Consider the following 19,681-nt stretch of genomic DNA (forward strand, 5'->3'; position numbering starts at 1 on the left):
TAGGGAAATATACAGTTACCTCTGTTTTCCCTAGAACAGGTAAATGCAGCTTTGATACTAGGACAAAGAAATCCACAAAAGGGAAAAGAGAAGGAATGGATTAATGTCACTGTCCTCAACCATAGGCCTAGTAGGACTGCTGTTCTCTGAGGCTCAGTAAAAATATAGGCATAAATACACGTGCCCCCCTTCTCCTTGGCAAGGAAGGAAAAAAAAGAGAAGCTGTTGCATCAGCTTTATAGGGAAGGATAGGGTAAGGATTACTGCAGCTTTAGAGTAGGGGCAGAAAGCTATTTTTAATTGGAGAATGACTGGTCATGCCTGAGTTACCTTTTGCCTGCCTCTGAAACAGAGTCAGCAAATCAGTCCTGGAATTTATGTCAAAATAAAATAATGCAGAGCAACACAGCTGTCTCATGTCAGGACTAATAGTCTGGTCTGTTTCAGTACACACACACACCTGCAATAAGCCATGTTATTGTTGATGTGTCACAATTTGCTTTCTAAAAAAACCAATCATTTTGGGGAGTGCTATGACTGTATTCCTTGTAAGGGACCACAGATCTGATACTTCACAAGAGGGCAATTTTCATTTTATGATTACCTGCACTTCAAACCAAGCTCAGAAATCTGTTATAATAGTAACTGCATAGAATATGGCTCAGAGGATCCCTGTTCCAAAGAGCCTACAATATAAACCAGGTCTTCATAACTTCTGAGCAAGCCAAACGTAGTCCATCAACCATACAGTGTGTCCCACAGTTGTTTAACTAACCCCTTGTTTCTACAGTCCCAAGACATCCCAACACATTTATTGGTGGCCATTTATGCATTTGTGGTCTGCTCTTCAGTGAGCATACATTCCCTTCAAGTCAGATTCTTTGTTGCTCACATTGGTTGCTCCCACTCCTGAACTCACCAAAAGTGGGTTTACAAAAGTGGGTAAAGTGTAACTTTCTCCTTGAGTTCGCAGAGAATGCAAAGGTTCCCTTGCCTTCGCAGGGAATGCAAAGGAATGCATTATTCTCTCTTGGGGTTTTCTTGCTCTTCCCCCCTCCCCGTCCACTCACCTAAAAGCTCTTCTGGCCACACAGTTATTTTTATTTTCATACTGCTGGTCTATCAATAGCTCAATTTACCAGTGAAATTGATGGTATATTGAATTACTGACATACCAAAGATGGCAAAAAGAAACCCCACCCCCACAAAAAGGTGGCAGGCAACCTCCCCCGAAGTTGCATGGAAAAGAAAAGAAGTAGCAGGCAGGCAAAATGGTGGATTGGATCAGCATGGTCGGGGACACTTTGCAGCAGAAGACTTCTCTTTTGAACAGAGAACTGCAGGAAAGCACACAGTTGTATCACAAGCAGTAACTGCATAAAAAGCCACTGTCTGGTCTGTTGAACAGTCCTAGGCCAATTATACACTGGTGCTCTGATGGGCAGGGACAGAGCGTTTCATTCACAGCAGAGTTTTAATTGCATATGTGCTCACACTTGTGGCGCCACATATCCTGGAAGTCCTGCAATTCCTGAGACCGAGCAAACCATGATGCTTTCCCTTGCTTGGGGTTTCCGCTCCTTCCAGTCTCCCCCATCCCAACTCCTTGCAGGTATTTCCAGGGGATCAACAGCCAACTTCCCCCTCCCCCAAAGATTAATGATAGCAAGCCTGAGCAATAATAATGTGAGGAATACCGATGTGAAATTTAAAGAGCTCAAAAAAAAAGCCAGCAATCTTGCGATCTTGTGGAGAATATCAATATAGTCCCATTTGTGCACTCCCAGCTCTTCTTCCAACCCTCCCTTCCTCCCTCTCCAGCCTCCTATTGCTTTCTTGGTGTGTGGGGGCAGAGGAGGGAGCAGGGGCTTGCCTAGCTGTGGCATCCTCCTCACTGCCAATGATTGCACCTGGCCTCCCTCCCTCCCAAGCTCTCCAACACTGCAACAGAGGGAGGGACCCAGGCCGTGCCAAGGAAGAATGACAATATAAAATTTAAAAGCTTTTTTAAAAAGCTGTCAATCTTGTGATCAACAGGGAGTGACCCAGATGTCAGGGCAGGCAAGCAGCAGGTAGTGGGCATCTACTCATGTGTAAACAAGGAAATATGAGGAGACCCCACCAAGGAGCAAAAAGTCCCGGAAAGAACTCCCTGCACAGTGGGCCCTAGTGACCTGGATGCCCCAGACTAGCCTGATCTCATCAGTTTTCAGAAGTTAAGCAGGGTTTGTCTTAGTTAGTCCTTGGATGGGAGACCACCAAGGAATACCAGGGTGCTGTGTAGAGGAAGGAAATGCAAACCACCTCTGTTAGTCACTTGTCTCTAAAATCCTAATGGGTCGCCATAAATTGGCTGTGATTTGATGGCACTTTACACACATACACACCGTGTAAAAGCAAAGGGAGGAGGAGGAGGAGCTCCTGCTCCTTTAAGCAAGCCTTTCAGTCAACCCTCTCTAGGGCTGGAGAGCCAGTGCGGTGTAGTGGTTAAGAGTGGTAGATTCTAATCTACAGAACAGAGTTTGATTCTCCACTCTTCCACATGAGCAGCGGACTCTTATCTGGTGAACTGAATTTGATTCCCCACTCCTACACATGAAGTCTGCTGGGTGACCTTGGGCTCATCAGTTCTTCAGAACTCTCTCAGCCCCACCTACCTCACCAGGTGTCCAGTGGTGTACCTGAAGGAAATGGCACCTGGGGGCAAATACTGAAATTGCATCCCTCCAATTGCACAGCAGTAAGCCAGACTGTTCAACCTTCTGCAGACCTCTACAGTGGGACCGGGAGTGAGCCTCTGAGCCCACCTGCTTAGCCTTCTGCAGCCCAATACAGTTGCTTGCACCTGCGGAGGAGGGAAGAGGAGACCAGCTGAATGCCCCCCTCACTTAACACTTTAAAGTGGCACCTGGAGCATCTGCCTCCTCTGTCCCACCCACCGCCGCCCCGTCAATACACCATTGAAGGTGTCTATTGTGGAGAGAGGAAAGGAAGGAGTGTATAAGTCGCGTTGAGACTTCTTATGGTTGAGAAAAGCAGGTTAGAAATCCAAACTCTTCTTCTCTAGTTAAGAAAATTCCATTTTCAAAAGCCAGTACAGAGGCACTGCCCCATCTTTGCCTTTAAATATTTCTAATCTTTCTGCCCTGAATGCCAAATTTGCATCTGAAATCAAGAGTGACCTTCAGGCTGTACAGGTTATCTTAATTTTTTTTAAAAATATATATGTTTATTTAATAACATGTTGCATCCAAATCTCTGCTATTTTTTTGGGGGGGGGGGGCTCCTGAGCTTTTTTTTAATATCTGAAAGAACAAATTTACCACCTCAAGCTTCATGAGTAAAATCAGCAGGAAAGAAGCCTTCACAGATATGAGTGACTACTTTTGCTACCGTGTTTCCCCGAAAATAAGATAGTGTCTTATATTAATTTTTGCTCCCAAAGATGCGCTATGTCTTATTTTCAGAGGATGTCTTATTTTTCTGTGTTCTGTTCATCGGGCATGCTTCCAAACAAAAACTTTGCTACGTCTTACTTTCGGGGGATGCCTTATATTTCGCACTTCAGGAAAACCTCTAGTACATCTTATTTTCAGGGGATGTCTTATATTCAGGGAAACAGGGTATGTATTGACTCTGTTCCAGCAATAGAACCCCATTTAAGCCAAATTTCCCTCTTTTGGATGAGGTTATTTCCACATATACACTTGAATCTTCCTACAACTTCAGCATCTGAATTCTTTTTCCAGCTGTTCATTCGCACAGGTTCTGTCAAGATGCTGCATGCCTTGGCCTGTGAAGAAATTTAAGCTGAAGTTGCTGACAGCACATGCAGCCAAAGCTTCCACTTGGACCAGGGCTGTTCACACAGTGTACACATTCTCTGAGAACAGGAAGACAACTAGGAACATCCTGAGCTCCCAAGTCTTCTGGTGTGAAGGAAGTTCTTTGGAAGAACCCTAAGCAAGGCATCTGCTTCTTTATGGTGTGTGAACACAGAATTTACAAAGATTCAGCACACAGAGAAAACTACATATTGTAATGGTTACACAATATTGCTTGCATAGCATCTCCATGAACATGATTTTACCACCCCCGCACACACAGTCAGAAGGCATGAGATACAGAACAATTTTACTTATGTTATAGATATTTTCTCCAAATTAAAGGAAGTATTTCATGAAATATTATTGAATCTCTTTCTATAAACCTGAAAAAAAAAACCCAGATTTGCAGAGAAATCTGAAATCTTAAAAACAACAACAACAACACCCAATCATTGTGGAGTTTTTAAAAACTCGGAACAAAAAAAGGAGCACCTATCACTTTAAGAAATAAAAGCCCTCAGAAGTTGTTGATAGGCAATCACAAATTCTAGGCTTGGTTTCTGCCAGTAAATGGCAGAAGAAGGAGCAGGGCCCTTTCCAGAGTTGTTCTGGCCTTTGAATGAGGACTCATTTGGGTCAAACCTGACAGCAATCATCTGGTCCCTTGGTACTACTCCATACACATGACTCACCTAGGCCTGGCTGCTTGCTATTGTCCAGCAGCAGCCACCCTATGGAAGCCAATGTGGTGCAGCAGTTAGGGCTTCCAAGTAGGCCTGGAAGACCCAGGTTCCAATCACCAGTCTGTCATGGAAGCTCATTAGGTGATGTCGGGCCAGTCACAGACTTTCAGCCTAATCTGTACCACAGGGTTGCTATGAGATAAAAAAGAAAAGAGGAGCACAATATAAGTTGCTTTAGTCTCCACTGTTGAGAAAAGTAGAGTATAAATGAAGTCAATAAATAATAAATAAAACTGAAGGTTGGTGAATGGCTGAGAAAAAGAGAAGGGGAAGGGGAGAGGATATGGGGCTCATCAGGAGAATTTTCTGATACATAAATAAATTCATGCCAGCTTCCACTATGTAAACAGTTCTCTTTATCCAAACATTCTGGATAACAGTTAGTTTCTAGACAGAGTGTTTAGAAGCCATGCCCTCTACCCCAGAAACAAATCTTAAAATATGCTTAATTTGTATAGCAATTTAATTTAACTTCCTTTGGGAGAGAATGTGGTATATTCCACTGCTACTTCTAAAAAAATCCTGCATGAGCTACACATAAGCCTGGCTCTACTACATTCCTTGTATATTTCTGACCAGGATAACCCAAGTTAGCGGGATCTCATCAGATCTCAGAAGCTAAGAAAGGTTGGTGCTAGTTAATATTTGGATGGGAGGCTACCAAGGAAGTCCACAGTTTCTATGCAGAGGCAGGTAATGGCAAAGCACTTTAGCTGTCACCCTGAAACAAAACCAACCTTATAGCTACCACCTTTGCAATGTACTTGTGCAACTGATGAAATAGGTTATGGTGTATGAAAAGTTAACACTCCAATACAGTAGGAATTCTATGCAAATGTGACAGCAGTTTGGTATTGTGTTAAAATTGCTTGATTTTCATTAATATGCTTCTGTTCCCCCTCCTTGACATTACTCTCTTCATTAATTTTCCCAGCACTTTAACTATACCAGAAGCTTCCTCGGACTTTATTCCCACTAAGTATAACATTCTTTATGAATGCAATCCAAGGGGGAGGGGCTGAAGCCACACTGAAAGTGGAGGGAGCACTTGGCTGATGTCCGTGCCCACTGTGCCATGCAAAGTGGCACAGATATTGTGGGCCAATAACCTTGGCGTTGGGCCACTGTGTGGATGCGTGGCAACCAGACCCAGACGCTGGCCTCTGCAGAGCCAAAGGGGTGGGGTGTTCAGGGGTCTTCCTAGAGGCAAAGCCAATATTAGTTGGCTCCCAGTATTCTTTCAGGCTGGGAATGCCCTCTCCCAGCAGTGCAGACTTATTCCACCAAAAAGTGTGAAGTTACTCTGCATAATGGGCTTTCCTGAGGGAGTAAAGGTTTTCTCCTTCTCTGGCTCCCATGCTGCCTATTGCCTCGTTGGAGATAGCATGGCAGCTCCATCCCCAGCCACTGTTCTAACCACCCCCTCCCTTTGGACTGGGTGTATGACACTGTATGACCAGTAATTTACACACAAACGCACATTTTTTTTGGCGTTTCCAGTGAGGACAAATTACACAGCCACAGAAACTGGCCATTGCCTCATTTTTCAGTCAATGTCTCCTGGAGCAATTCTGCTGCACACCTGAAACAGGGTATTTTTTGGATTACTGAATCACTTCTGAGGCTGAATTTTCTGCCCTTAGAGGAGATATGTTCAGAATAGTGACTCAGGCAGAGACACGGGGGCAGGGGGTTCCAAGGGTAGACAGATCTTACAATAATCTTTTAATGGATGTGAGAATTGTGCTGCTACATATCAAGAGCACGTTGATACATGCTCCCTGAAAATAGGCTCTGCTATGCAATTGTCACACATCCAAGACATGCTCTTGTGCGCCTCCCATAAACAGCTGCCCTTGTCTAATTTACACTTGTGTATGGCCATATCAAATAACTCAGAGATCAAATTTTCTCTGCATGACCTTCAAAGTGACTAGCCAGCTACAGCATTTACGGAGAAGAAAACACCGCTACTGAGTTCAGACCAGTGTTCGCTGGAGGTTGCCCATCCCAAAACTAACCAGGGCCAAACTGCTTAGCTTGTACGATCGAATGGGATCAGGCTAGCCTGGAGCTATCCAGGGCAGGGCTTGCAAGGGATAGCTAAGATAAAAGTATTTGCTTGGTTGCTCGAGTGTGAAAAACTCTTCTCTCCATTAGCCATCATACTCATTTTGCAGATCACCTTGTCTTAGGATCCAAGGTGCATCTTTATTTTCAGGAAAAAACAACCATGCACCGACCCAATGCAAGTGTTCCCCACTGCAACAAAAAGAGCCCCCTCATCCTCATGGGAAGAAAAAACGGCACACTTGTGTGTGTATTTCCAAACAACAGAGCACAAGGTGAGAGGATTGTCTCTTGCAAGGCCCTTCTCCAGTGTTTGAAGTATTTCTCCCCTAGCCAAGCTCCAACACCAGAAATCTGTAAAGCTGGGAAAGGTTGAATTTCACCAAAGGGAATATTTAACTGCCCTCCCTGCATGCTTTTAAAGAAATAGACCTTCTTTATCCTCCCTGACTCAGCTCCTGAGAAAAGAGGAAATATTGCTCATTCACACACCCAATTTTGGGTGCTCTTAAAACATACTTTCTTCCAACCACTGAAAAACTAAAATTTCTGTGTATCTTTGCTCATGGAACTCATTGTAAAACTGGGAAGCCCTCGCCCAGCTCCACTATGAAGGATCATTCAGGAAAGGGGATTGAAAAAAGTCACCTCAGCAAAGACAGCACAGGATGTGTGACCAGCAAAAGAACTGGAGATATATTTCCCATTCTAAATGGCTTGAACAAAGCAAATGTGAGGTGAGGTATATAAACAGCAAGTGTTCACACACAGTTTCCTGACTTTGGACAGCAGCACAAAACCAGCCTCCGCTTAAAAATAATTAATGCAGGCTTCAGACTAGATCAGGTCCTCTAGACTGTATTATTACTCAAGCATTTCAATGGGCACTCATTTGCCAGCAAACTCTAGAGGTAACAAAAAAAATTCTATTCTAGAACACAAAGTGTATGCAATTTTTAGTATACGTAAGCAGACAGCATGTACTGCACTCCCCCCACAAAAAAACCCCACACCACACAGAATTTTCAGAGGATTTTTTAAAACCAAAATTGAAACATTAAAAACAGACTTTTTGAGAAATGGATTACATTACAATTGAACTGATATTAATCCTTTGATAACATGTCCACCTTTAATAGTGATGACTTGCAATCCAAGTCCATCAAGTGCCTTGCAACCACAATGGAAGGATACCTCTTTTCATACATACAGAACAGGAGCAAGTCTTAACCAACTGCCTTATTAGCTGTGGTGTTTCGCTTTGGGGCCCTCGGAAAACAGTCTGCTGCATAACAAGAGCATCACCTCTGGTGATGGAGAAAGGGAGAGAAGGAAGAGTGCCAGACTGATATTGAGGTTAATCGTTGTTTTCCTGACAGAAGGAAACACATAGATTAGGATCCCGTAGCTCGGGCATCCTCCTATTAGCTGCCACAGAATTACATGTCATCGTCGTCACAGCCTGACTGATTTGGAACCAGAAACGCAATCTTGTAATTTGCACATACACCTACGTTTTACTACTTGACTAATACACTGAAGTACAAAATGGCAGTGGTTAGTTTCTGCATCATATACATTCAGATGGACAACTCTAAAAGTGCAAAGGGGCTTTCATTTGCACAAGTAAAATACACCCCCCCCAAAAAAAGTTTAAAAATTACATTTAAACATCTCAGCCCTCACATTCATTAACCATTCTCAATCCATATGCTGGAATTTTTTTTCACAAGCATTCAACCTCGTATGCAACCACTGACCTAGGTCTGGGGAAAATGCAAGTATCAGTAGCTTGCTTCACACTTGATATTGTTTAATAAATGAGAGCACCATATTGTTGTCTTCTGGTCAACTAAGCCTCTTGAGGCAGAACAGACAATATGTTAAGAGTATTCAGTATACAAGGCACTTGCAACCATACTACTGATACAGTCTTACTAGTAGTATCAACTGAGAAATCTCCCCAAATGAAGGCCAGGAGGAAAATTACATCTATCTGATCTCAGCTTGAGTTAAAGGTTTCCTATATGCAGGCCTTATTTTACCCAATTGTGAAAGGAAGTAAAAAATCAGCTGTTTCCTTAAGGCCATGGCATTCACTGACATCTTTCCAGGCGCCCATCAAGTGTTTTTAAAAAACAGGTAGTGCTACATGGGGCTTTGTCCAGCAGGGCTTTTGATTGCCTACTGGAGATCTGACAGATTTTTAAAAACTTGCTTCAGCAGCAGCTGGCTCCACAGAACAAGAATCCTTTTGTGACTGAAGCTAAGCTGTGTCTATGCAAGAAAATATGTTTAAACAACATGCTCGTTTTAAAAGGCATTCTGTTAAATAGAGCTTCTGCCTGAAATAGTGAAGAGTTACTCTTAGAGCGATGCATAGGCTCGCTCCGAGATATTTTGTGCTTGGCTCTGCCCTCTGCAGCAGTCATACCGAGGCTGTGCCCCACTCCATATCACAATTCCAAAGGTGCTCAGAGGCTTGGAAAGGTGCTCAGACACTTGTTCTAAGGAGCCTCAACTGGGAACATGTATAGCATTTTTTTTCAGGGCTGCCTTTTGCATCCAGAATTAATCTCAGAGACTGTGCTTTAGCATATTATAGTACAAGGATCCTGAGAGAGTATATGGGTTACTGATGGATTATTTCTTAAGTATATCCTTTGGATATTACGCTCAAATACACATTGGCCTGGCAGGAACAGCCATCCGAGCACCCTCCACACACAACAAAATGCCAGGTTTCTAGAGGGAAAAAACAAAATCTCTCTCAACAAGATTTCTCCTCCTGTATTTTGCAGACTGCACAAGGCCCAGCACAGATATGCATGTCCATATTCAAGCCTTCTGATATCAGGTCCACTATGCTGCAGCATGTAGGGGCGTGAAGACTTGGTTTCATCTGTACAAGAGTTATGCACAGGAAAGAGGCATCTTCTGTTCAAGCCAGACACTGGCTGTCACACCGGCTAATATTCTAATGTGGGCTTCTCAAATGTGTTAACACATGCTACCATGCAGAAACCACAGCCAAATATGACATTTAATCTCCAGGCTCCTGAAGTCACAACATGAGAAGAGAGAACGTGCTATGTGCTAGATAGAGAAGATGCCCACAGACATCTTTTAAGGCCAACATTTGAATGTGGTGCCACCAGCATTCCCCAGCAGCATTCCTGTGCCTTGAATGGTTGCAGGAGAGCCTGGTCATTATCACACCTTTCCTCACTGAGACATCTGCTGGATCAGCCTGTTCTAGACACAATAGCCCTGACCTGGGGTTAGGGGAGCAATGAAATTCCTTTTTCACATAGGCTGGGAAAAATACATGAGCAGGAGCTTTATCCAGTTCATGCAATTTAACCGCTCAGAAACAAACGCTTTTTAGTGGACACCCCCAAGCCCTGCGGAGTGTCTTAAGCCTAAATTGTAATGATTTAATCCATATGTAAGGTAATGCCATAAAACTACATTTCCTCACATAATGCAGTTTGGATGCTGACATTCAGGCACAGATTTGTTAGAAATGATAGATCACTGCCATATTAGACAACAGCAAAGTTATTTTTAGGAAACACTTGCCTAGTATCATTTAAGGTTTATGATTACACAGTTGTTTGCTCCTACGTCTTCAGCTTGTGCAGTAAATTAACCATGTAACAGAATCGCCAGGGAAAGGTTTAATATCTAGATTTTGTTTCCACTGCAGTCCAACCCCCGACTTTGTGCATATCTTTCAGGGCAACACGAAGCCACAATTTGTACACAGGAAACAGCAATTACAGGTGCATGCTCCACAGAGCTTTCACGGCACCTCTCATCATCACAGTACAGTATTTTTCGACGTCTTGCTGCAAAGTTATGAGAGAGTGGTGTCAGTCATGAGAAATTCATTCTCAGATCCTACATATTTCAGACAATTAGTAGTTATATATTCAGTCGGCATTATAGGAAGAAAAAGCAACAGTTCTCACACATGAAACCTTGGCCTGGGAGCACACAGGCTTTTAAAGCATCCAGCCACTAGTGTGGCATGTGCAACAAACAGTAAGGTAACTTCTTGCTCCAAGCAACATTAAGGTGGGGGTTGACTATTAAATACAGGTTCTTCCCTATTCTGCTCAAGCTCTTTTGAGTTACTGCACAGCAGTGACATAGAAATGGCTCTCAAAAACATATTAACATTAACCAAATGTTCCCAGATACATTAACAAATAAGGATTAGAGAGGCCATTCTGGACAAAGTGTCAAGAAATGAAGGGCGAAATCAAAACTAAAAGTGCACATAAAGCTAGGGCAACTCACCCCTCAACACACAGTCCTGACACAACCATGACTGGCTGGAGTATATGCAAGCTGTAGTAGCATCCACAGCTGTTAGTTGGTCTTGGTAGGAAGCACCAATGGCTTAAAGCACAGTAGAAAAGCTAAATGGAATGCATTTATTACCAGAGGGGGAGGAGCCAGCTATGCCAGACACCCCCACTGGTTCTTTCACATCAAAGTGCCTTTGTTAATGGGGCAGAGAAGTCCTAGGGGCAGAAACTTATGTCTGGGGAGAAGCTACAGTATATACAAGAAGAGTTGACCTTTCATCCTTTGCTTCCAGTTAAAAAAATCTTAGTGCTGCAGGGAAAAGGACTTCTGCTGAGTCCCTAGAGAGGTCCAGTTAATCACAGCAGATAGATCAACCACCTGCCTGTGGGTAAGCAGCTTCTATGCCCAGGATGGATCAGCCAGAAGCCAACACTGCAACCTGCCCATGTAAGGTCCAACTCTGGCTTGCCTTTCCAAACAGGTGCTTGGTTAGCAAAGATCTTCCTCTCTCTCATTTTTTTTAAATTACAAAAAAGCAAAGGACTACAGAGGTCAAACTAGATGCAATAAGTGGATGTGGTGTAGAAACATTTTATGCAACTCAACATTGAGCAAGTTTCAAGTACTTCCCCCTTTGAAAACGGTGCATACGAAGGAGAAGAGTTACATGCAGCATTGCCAGCAAGACTGTGTTAAGTAATGGCTTTTCAGAACACAGCCTGATAAGTCTCTCTCTGGAAGGAAGGAAAACTGGAGTGAGGGAAAGATCATTTTTCAAGGTCTCTGTTGTTTCACACATAACCAGCTGCACAAGTTGAATCGATCCGCGAAAAAGAGAGTGAAGGAAATCCCACCATTTTAACAAAGGAGATGTTCTTTGCTTGCTCAGCTGAGCAAAGAGGTAGATAGAGACAGTCTCTTCAGGTGATGACAGAAAAATTTAACCCAGGGCAATGGGCACCAAGAAAATGGCGGAATGTCATCAAAGCACGCAGCATAGCGGAATTAAGATTCAATCTCCAGTGTTGTGTTTTTTGCCAGGCAGCTGAAATAAATAGGTATATGTTAGCACTGTGTAAGAAGGAAAACAGTGTACTTCATTACCCCATTTTTTTCCACAATGCAGTATCAACTCCCAATCTAACCAGACCTTGGAGCAAGGTCTGCCTTGATTAGTACTCGGATGGGAGACCACCAAGGAAATCTAGGGTTGCTACGCAGAGGCAGGCAATGACAAACCACCTTTCTTGGTCTCTTGCCCTGAAAACCCTCTGGGGCCATACTGTACATTGGATGTGACTTGATGGATGGAGATAAGAAGAAGAGTTTGCATTTATACCCCACCTTTCTCTCCTGTAAGGAGACTCAAGGTGGCTTACAAACTCCTTTCCCTTCCTCTCCCCACAACAGACACCTTGTGAGGTAGGTGGGGCTGAGAGAGTTCTGAAGAACTGTGACTAGCCCAAGGTCACCCAGCAGGAATGTAGGAGTGCAGGAATACATCTGGTTCACCAGATAAGCCTCTGCCACTCAGGTTGAGGAGTGGGGAATCAAACCCAGTTCTCCAGATTAGAATCCACCACTACACCATGCTGGCTCTCTGAAAACCCCCCAGAAATGCTCTTGTTACATGGCCAAAGAAGGCTTTCACCCACAAGAAACGCAGGAGAGCTAGTATCCATTTCATAGTGTTTAGTTAATTTATGAAATGACACTCATCACCCATTTTGGGAGGGGCCACATAATCTATTACCAAGCTGTTTTACGGATTTACCTCTGACTGCGACCAGCAGTGGCGTAGTGGCTGAGAGCAGTGGCTAAAAGCAGGTGCACTCTGATCTGGAGGAACCGGGTTTGATTCCCAGCTCTGCCGCCTGAGCTGTGGAGGCTTATCTGGGGAATTCAGATTAGCCTGTACACTCCCACACACGCCAGCTGGGTGACCTTGGGCTAGTCACAGCTTCTCGGAGCTCTCTCAGCCCCACCTACCTCACAGGGTATTTGTTGTGAGGGGGGAAGGGCAAGGAGATTGTAAGCCCCTTTGAGTCTCCTGCAGGAGAGAAAGGGGGGATATAAATCCAAACTCCTCCTCCTCCTCTTCTTCTTCCTTCTTCTTCACAGGTAAATACCCACAATCCCTCTTAACAAGGCACTCTTACCATACAGAAATAATCCACGTAAATCTCTCATTTTCCTTTTCTGTATTGTAACATCTTACCACTATTATCTCAGCCAGATTCAGCACTTGTTCCAGACTGTTTGGAGCATTCAGGCCACCCATAGCTTCTTATACTTATTTTACAAGACTCATTCTCATAGGAATTAAGAAATAGCACTCAGAGAATGTTCCCTTCAAAAGAGAGATTTTAAAAGGGGCTGGCCTAACAAAGGTTAGTAATGAAATGAGTCCAGTCCCACCTGATCACATCACCAGGCACGAGAGCCTTGTGCACCCTTGTTTCCCATCTTCGCTGCTGCTCAACCTTTTCATCCGATACTGGCGAATTTCTCTCACCAGTGTGTAAAACGCATCTTCAACACCCTAGATAAGTAGGATACTGAGGTCAAAGACAGGCTCTCTTGGATTCTTCACACATCCTTATCTAATGTTATGAACTGCTTTACTTTCCCCCATCATGTAGAAAATTGGTTCATGAGAAATATAGACATGGAAGTATCCTCAACACAGTAGAAAAGGCAGCTCAGCAACTGTGAGGCAAAGCTTAACAACTCAGTCTGTTGTTCAGTTGGCAAAATTCCTATCAAATTCCATAAGAAAGAAAGAAAGGGCTGAAATTATTTCCTTCAACAGCATATTTCTTCTCTTCCAAACCCAACCACTGCAGTATGCAATCAATACAACTGTGAAAACAGGACTAGCCACAGATAATTCCTTCTAGTAATACCTAGAACTATCCCACGCAAACAAGTGAGAGGTTTCAGCATTACCTACAGAAGGGGGGTCAAACTGATTTGTTAGAAGGGCCAGATAGGACATAAATGTGACTTGGTTTGGCTGGTCGTGGGTTGTGTGTGTGGCTGCCTCAGCTGGTGGGCTTGCCAGGCTAGATCAGGAGTGAGGAGGGGGTAGTCGCAGATGGCTCATGGGCCTGATAAGACCTGTCAAGGGACTTGATCTGGCCCGCAAGTCACATGTTTGACACCCCTGACCTACAGAAACCCCCAAGCAGAAAAATCTTTCCTTTCACCCTCCTTGAAAAGAGGAAAACATCCTGCCTCCCCCAAAATTGGGAGAAAGAAAGTGCAGGATTTCCACACAAAATCTAGCATTTGAGCAATTTTCTGATGTTGGCATGGAACCATGGCAGTGTGAGAAAAGAGAGCAGGTGCAAGCCTTTGCACCGTGGCTATTAAATTTAAGGCACACACGACTGGGGCACATAAATTCCATAGGCACATAAAGCCCAAGTGCTTCAAAAGCCTTCTTGGGGGTCAATGCAGGGACAGGAAGGCTCAGGAGAGGAAATGATTGATTGGGCAAACCATGTTGCAGGGAAACAATATCTCCCACCGTTCCTCACTTCACAAGAAATACGCCTGATCTTGCTTGATAACATTGTGAGCTCAATGAAACTAATTTTAGCAACAGTCTGCAGGTCTAATTGGAAGATTCCAAAAACTCTCTACATGGTGATACTTCTTTGATCAATTTGTCAATGTTCGTAAGTTATGACAACAATTTCCCTGAGAAAATGCAGAACAAAAGTACAGAAATCAGTTACCTGTCTTGTTTTGGCAGATGTCTCAATGAAGGGAATCCCATAGCTCTTGGCTACTTCTTGAGCTTGTTTGGTATCTACTGTCCGTGTTGGTAAGTCACATTTGTTTCCCACTAATACCATTGGTACATCTTCTGAATCTTTCACTCTCTTAATCTGCTCTCTGGAGGAAGAGATCATTGAAAGGAAAAAAAAAACCTTCATGCTTCAATCTGGCATGGTATTATACAAATCCAACACACAGTGCAAAGATTCAACTGCCCTCACAAACATTTTAGTCCCCCAGGTAAGTCCCTCTCCAATCGTTGTCTTGATACCTGCCACAGCATTCTTCCTGCTTCTATAGCTCCCCTCTGCAGATTTCAATTGTGTGTTTACAAAACTGAGATTAATCTTGAATTAAACAAACTAAAAGTCTAACTGAGGACCATTGCAGGTGGTACTTGGCACTTATATGTGACTGCATTTCCCGCTGCATTGTCTCCTCTGAGCAGTGATTACCTGTAAAGATTGATGTCTGCAAATGATTTGCTGTTGTTAATAGCAAAAACACAAAGAAAGCCTTCACCAGTTCTCATATACTGGTCCCTCATGGCACTATACTCTTCCTGCCCAGCAGTGTCCAGGATGTCCAGTAAAAAGGTCTCTCCATCAATAACTACCTGTTTCCGATAGGAGTCCTATAGGGAACACAAGAGTAATGTCAAAACTAACCAGAATCCCATTCATAACATTTTTCACTGACACCGGGAATGTACACACCATTTCAAGAACTGACAGCATTTCAAATCCATATTGTACTTTCTACTGTTCTCTGAACAATGAATACTTCCTGACAGCAGATCCTACACACTTTCATGCAGCCTGCACAGATCCATCCACTGGAAGAACGACAAAACGTCTTGCCAAAACGTCTTGCCAAACAAGGAATGAGATCAGCTGAGATTCAGTACAAATCATCCACTGTAGGAACAAATAAGGCTTCCATTGCAAGAATACAGAGGTTGGCAATGTGTCCAAACTGTTCTATGAAGCACAACCAACAAGTAGGCTGTTACATAATGCAATATGGTAACTGTATGTACGTTGGCACAGATATAGAGCCCTGGAACAAAGTTTCATTCTGATTGTGGTGAGTTTTCTGGGCTGTGTGGCTGTGGTCTGGTGGATCTTGTTCCTAACGTTTCGCCTGCATCTGTGGCTGGCATCTTCAGAGGTGTATCACAGCCCAGAAAACCCACCACAACCAGTTGAATCCAGCCATGAAAGCCTTCGACAATACACTGTTTCATTCTAAGTACTTTTCCTAGTTCCTCTGGTTGCAGAAAAAAAGTCTGAAGACAGAAGTGTTTGATAAAATTTCAAAAATGAAACATGGAATCAGAGCAAAATGTCAAGTGTTCCAAGCTCTGCAAAGCTCCATGTCCCTCAGCCTTTTTTCTTATAACACCCTCTGCCTCAGGAGTCCCTTCTCCGAAGAATGTATCAATCTAAGCATAATTTATAAATATGCATCAGCAAAAATATTTGTCTGCCGGGTATGAAACCTTGGCTGTGTAAGTTAGGAATATTTACAAACCTTTAAAAAGTATTCAGAGCAAGATCCAGAAATTCTTAAGTGTAAATTAATCTATTTACAAACATATGTACAAAAGCTCACAAGGTGCACCAACAATCGTTTATGAGGAATTTTCATGTTCTTCAGTGTACTGAGTTCTTTAAACTGATTGCTTGAAAGAACATCATTATTATGCAGCACTGTTGGTGTGTTTGTGCACCTATGTTTGTAAATCGATTAGTTGACACTTAAGAATTTCTGGATCTTGCTCTGAATACTTTTTAAAGGTTTTTCACCTTGTAAATACTCCTACCTTATACAGCCATTGCTGCTGTGTTCAGTGCACTTACTTTGTTTTCATTTATGTTGCGCTAACCCCCACTTGCTTATTGTTTAAGAAAGAATGAAACCTTAACACAGCCATGCATGACCCTACCTTCATTCTATATTGCTACTTAGCGATCCTTAATGATGCTACATGCTAGTGATCCAGGGAAATGGAATTCCATCATATGATCAAGATCAGAAGCTGCTTTAATAGCAGATAACAATCAGAATGTTTTAACAGTGAGGACAAATTTTATTTGTGGATCAAGTGGTAAAGATCCCAGAAGCTGAGCAGTTATCCCTAGTCAGTATTTGGATGGGAGACTGCCAAGATATACTAGGGTTGATACACAGCAACAGATAGTGTCAAACCAACTCTGAATGTTTCTTGCCTTAAAAATTCCACAGTGTCACCAGAAGTTGGCTGTGACTTGGATGACCTCCCTGCCCCTGTCGAAAGAACATTGCAACTAGCAACCTTCACTGTTACCTGCAGCTAACCCTCAAATGCTACCCCACTGCTTTCCTATCCCTTTTTAGCAAATGCATAACACTCAAGTCATTGTGGCATTGGAGAAGTCAGATAAAAGGTTAAAATTTTCTGAAGATCTGTAAATTTGCCAATTTTTGGACCACTTCTCTAAAATCTGTTTGTGAAATCTAGAATTAAAGTAGCTTAATTTCTAACTTCATCATACTTAATTTCTAACTTCTATCTACCTCTTGCATGGTGGTCTTTACTTATTGATTAAAATATTTACACTCCACCTTTCTATGGTCTATATTTAAAATGTTTTACCAAATACAATAAAATCTGATATAATATAATAATCCAATCACAATAAAACCCAATAAAATAACTAAGTACTATACAAATCAGTACCAAAACAAAATGTACCCTCAGAAACTAAATTACTGCTTACTAAGATCTAGATATCAAATGCTGTCCAAAATAAAAACTAAAAACATCTTCACCTGATGATGGAAAGACAGCAAGGAGGGAGCACACCATCCTTCTGTAGGAAGAGAATTCAAAAGTCTAGGCACAACCACCCAGAACAAACATACAAAAAATGGTTCACACACATATACTCAATATGTCATTGAGAAGGAAACTGCCTGCAGGTGCTCACCTCAATTGTTGGATCATATTCATCCACAAAGTGATTTTGGATAAGCTGGATGGTCAAGGCACTTTTTCCAACGCCACCAGCTCCCACCACCACCAGCTTGTACTCGGTCATTGCCCTCCTCAGGGACCTGATGGGAACACAGATTGACAGTAGTAAGAGCTACGAAACTACCAGCCTCAAACCAAACCCGAGGGAAAACATCACTGCTAATGACAATACATAAAAGCTCTTTCATATGTTACAGTGAACACATGCATACATCTTTCAGTAAGAAAGAACCAAGAGTTCACTTTACAAATGAAACAAGGGACCTGTATAATGGTGATTGGTATCATACGCTCAGCTATACAGACACAGACTGTAACAGAGAATTACTCAACAATCAAGCGTACGCTGCACAAAGACTGTACATGCATTCACTGTATCTTGTGAACAGGGCTCCAGCTGTGACACAAGGAAGGAAAGAAAACACTTCAATAGTTTCGTCATAAGCTAAATAGCCAACTATATATTAAGCAAAGCAAAGCAAAGCAAAGGCAACCAGCAGATTCATGGATGGCCAAGAATCTGGACTCAGTTCACTCTAGTACCTGGTCAACACTGCACAGTATGTTTTGTTTGACGAGACTCAGGTTCAAATCTGCTATTAAACTTGCCAGGTGATCTTGGCAACTCACTCAAGCCTAAATGCGTTCATAGGAATGTTGTGAGAATAATACGAAAAAGTACCACTAAAACTACCCAAACCTCTTATAAAGATAACAGACGTAGTAGCTCAGGATTACTATAACATTTGCCTTCAAAATATTGATGTGACAAAAAGAACTAGTGGGGCAACTCCGGGAGAAGAACCTAGTGCTTATCTACTGCGCCGCTTTACTAGGATGTTTTTTTTAATCAAATGACTTCATAACGAAGGCAGATTCAAAACATTTAAAGTAGCGAATAAAAATAAGCAAACAGCAAAGCAAGTAACGCTTCAAGCAAGTTATTCATCTTTTCCCTTAAACAAAAGTTATAATGCGGGAGCACGCCTACAGTGGATTTCCCCGCATCAAAGGCAGGTACCTTGGCAGCGACACCACAGCAAGCCCTCACGCTGCCAACCTGCAAAGGAAGAGCACTGCTGCGGGTCGGTAGGAAGCAGGTGGCACAGATCTGGTTCACTGATCGGTGCCCGTCTCCCCGGAGTGGCGAGGGGCGCAAGGAAACAGAGGCTGCGCGGGACAGAGCGGGCGGGGCTGACGACCCTCCCGGCCGCTGCTCCACTGCATCGCCCGCTGCTTCACCTTCGAAGGTCTTGTCCAAGAATGAAGAGCCACACCTGCACCCCACGTGTTAACTAGGGAAGTTCTCTCACCTCCACGGCTGCCGCCGGAACGCCGCTTCCGAAGTGTTAGGAACGTCAACTCCCAGCGCCGGAAGTGGCTAGTTAGGTGGGCGGAGTTACGAACGCGTGGGCTAGTGCAGTTTTCTGCGGTTTCTTGCTCTTTTCGTAAAAATCTCCCTGATCCTTGATAGTCAGCTTCGTAACTTTTACTACGGCAGCTTGTAGGAGCAATAAGCGCTCCTGTCACTTATGTTATGGTAGACAGGTAGCTACACATAAAGCAACTGAGGGGATAAGCTTGTTTCATTTGTTATAGATCATTGAGTTCATCTTGCACGCTACTGTCTACTCCACTCTGATCGGTTGACTTCAACTCTCTTTAAGATGCTTAGTTTATTTTCGAGGATATTAAGCATCCCCCCTCCCCCCCAGGTCTGCTGTGGAACACTAATTTAAGATGGAAAATAAATACTGGGGGATAGAAACAGTGTTCTGTATGTAGGGTTAAGCCTTCAGGTGGTGGCTGGACATCTCCCGCTATTGCAACTGACTCCAGCTGACAGATCAGTTCACCTGTAGATAATGACCACTTCGGAAGGAGGACTATATAATATACTATGCCCCACTGAACTTCAT

The 19,681-nt window shown here is 43.2% G+C and overlaps 1 protein-coding gene across 2 annotated transcripts; it reads right to left on the reverse strand.

The window, feature by feature from the left end:
- Positions 1-7,662: 7,662 nt before the first annotated feature.
- On the reverse strand, positions 7,663-19,596 carry NRAS (NRAS proto-oncogene, GTPase). 2 transcript variants are annotated; one of them, XM_048498057.1, is made up of 6 exons: positions 18,784-19,596; positions 17,716-17,842; positions 15,199-15,377; positions 14,701-14,860; positions 13,376-13,499; positions 7,663-12,002 (listed from the first exon to the last, which is right to left on the reverse strand). In XM_048498057.1, the coding sequence occupies exons 2-5, from the start codon at positions 17,824-17,826 to the stop codon at positions 13,380-13,382; spliced, it is 570 nt and encodes a 189-aa protein (XP_048354014.1). In that variant the 5' UTR covers positions 17,827-17,842; positions 18,784-19,596; the 3' UTR covers positions 7,663-12,002; positions 13,376-13,379. The 2 variants fall into 2 exon arrangements, with proteins under 2 accessions (XP_048354014.1, XP_048354015.1); XM_048498058.1 differs by having other exon boundaries at positions 19,076-19,129.
- Positions 19,597-19,681: the final 85 nt, after the last annotated feature.

The sequence above is a fragment of the Sphaerodactylus townsendi genome, linkage group LG05 (genome assembly GCF_021028975.2).
Source record: "Sphaerodactylus townsendi isolate TG3544 linkage group LG05, MPM_Stown_v2.3, whole genome shotgun sequence".
NCBI classification, from domain to species: Eukaryota; Metazoa; Chordata; class Lepidosauria; order Squamata; family Sphaerodactylidae; genus Sphaerodactylus; species Sphaerodactylus townsendi.

Coding starts and splice junctions, on each gene's coding strand:
- NRAS (XM_048498057.1), bottom strand. CDS start 17,826: ATGACCGAGTACAAGCTGGTGGTGGTGGGAGCTGGTGGCGTTGGAAAA. Junction 14,861..15,198: donor GCAGACATCAATCTTTACAG/GTAATCACTGCT, acceptor CTCTTCCTCCAG/AGAGCAGATTAAGAGAGTGA. Junction 13,500..14,700: donor CATCTGCCAAAACAAGACAG/GTAACTGATTTC, acceptor CTACTTATCTAG/GGTGTTGAAGATGCGTTTTA.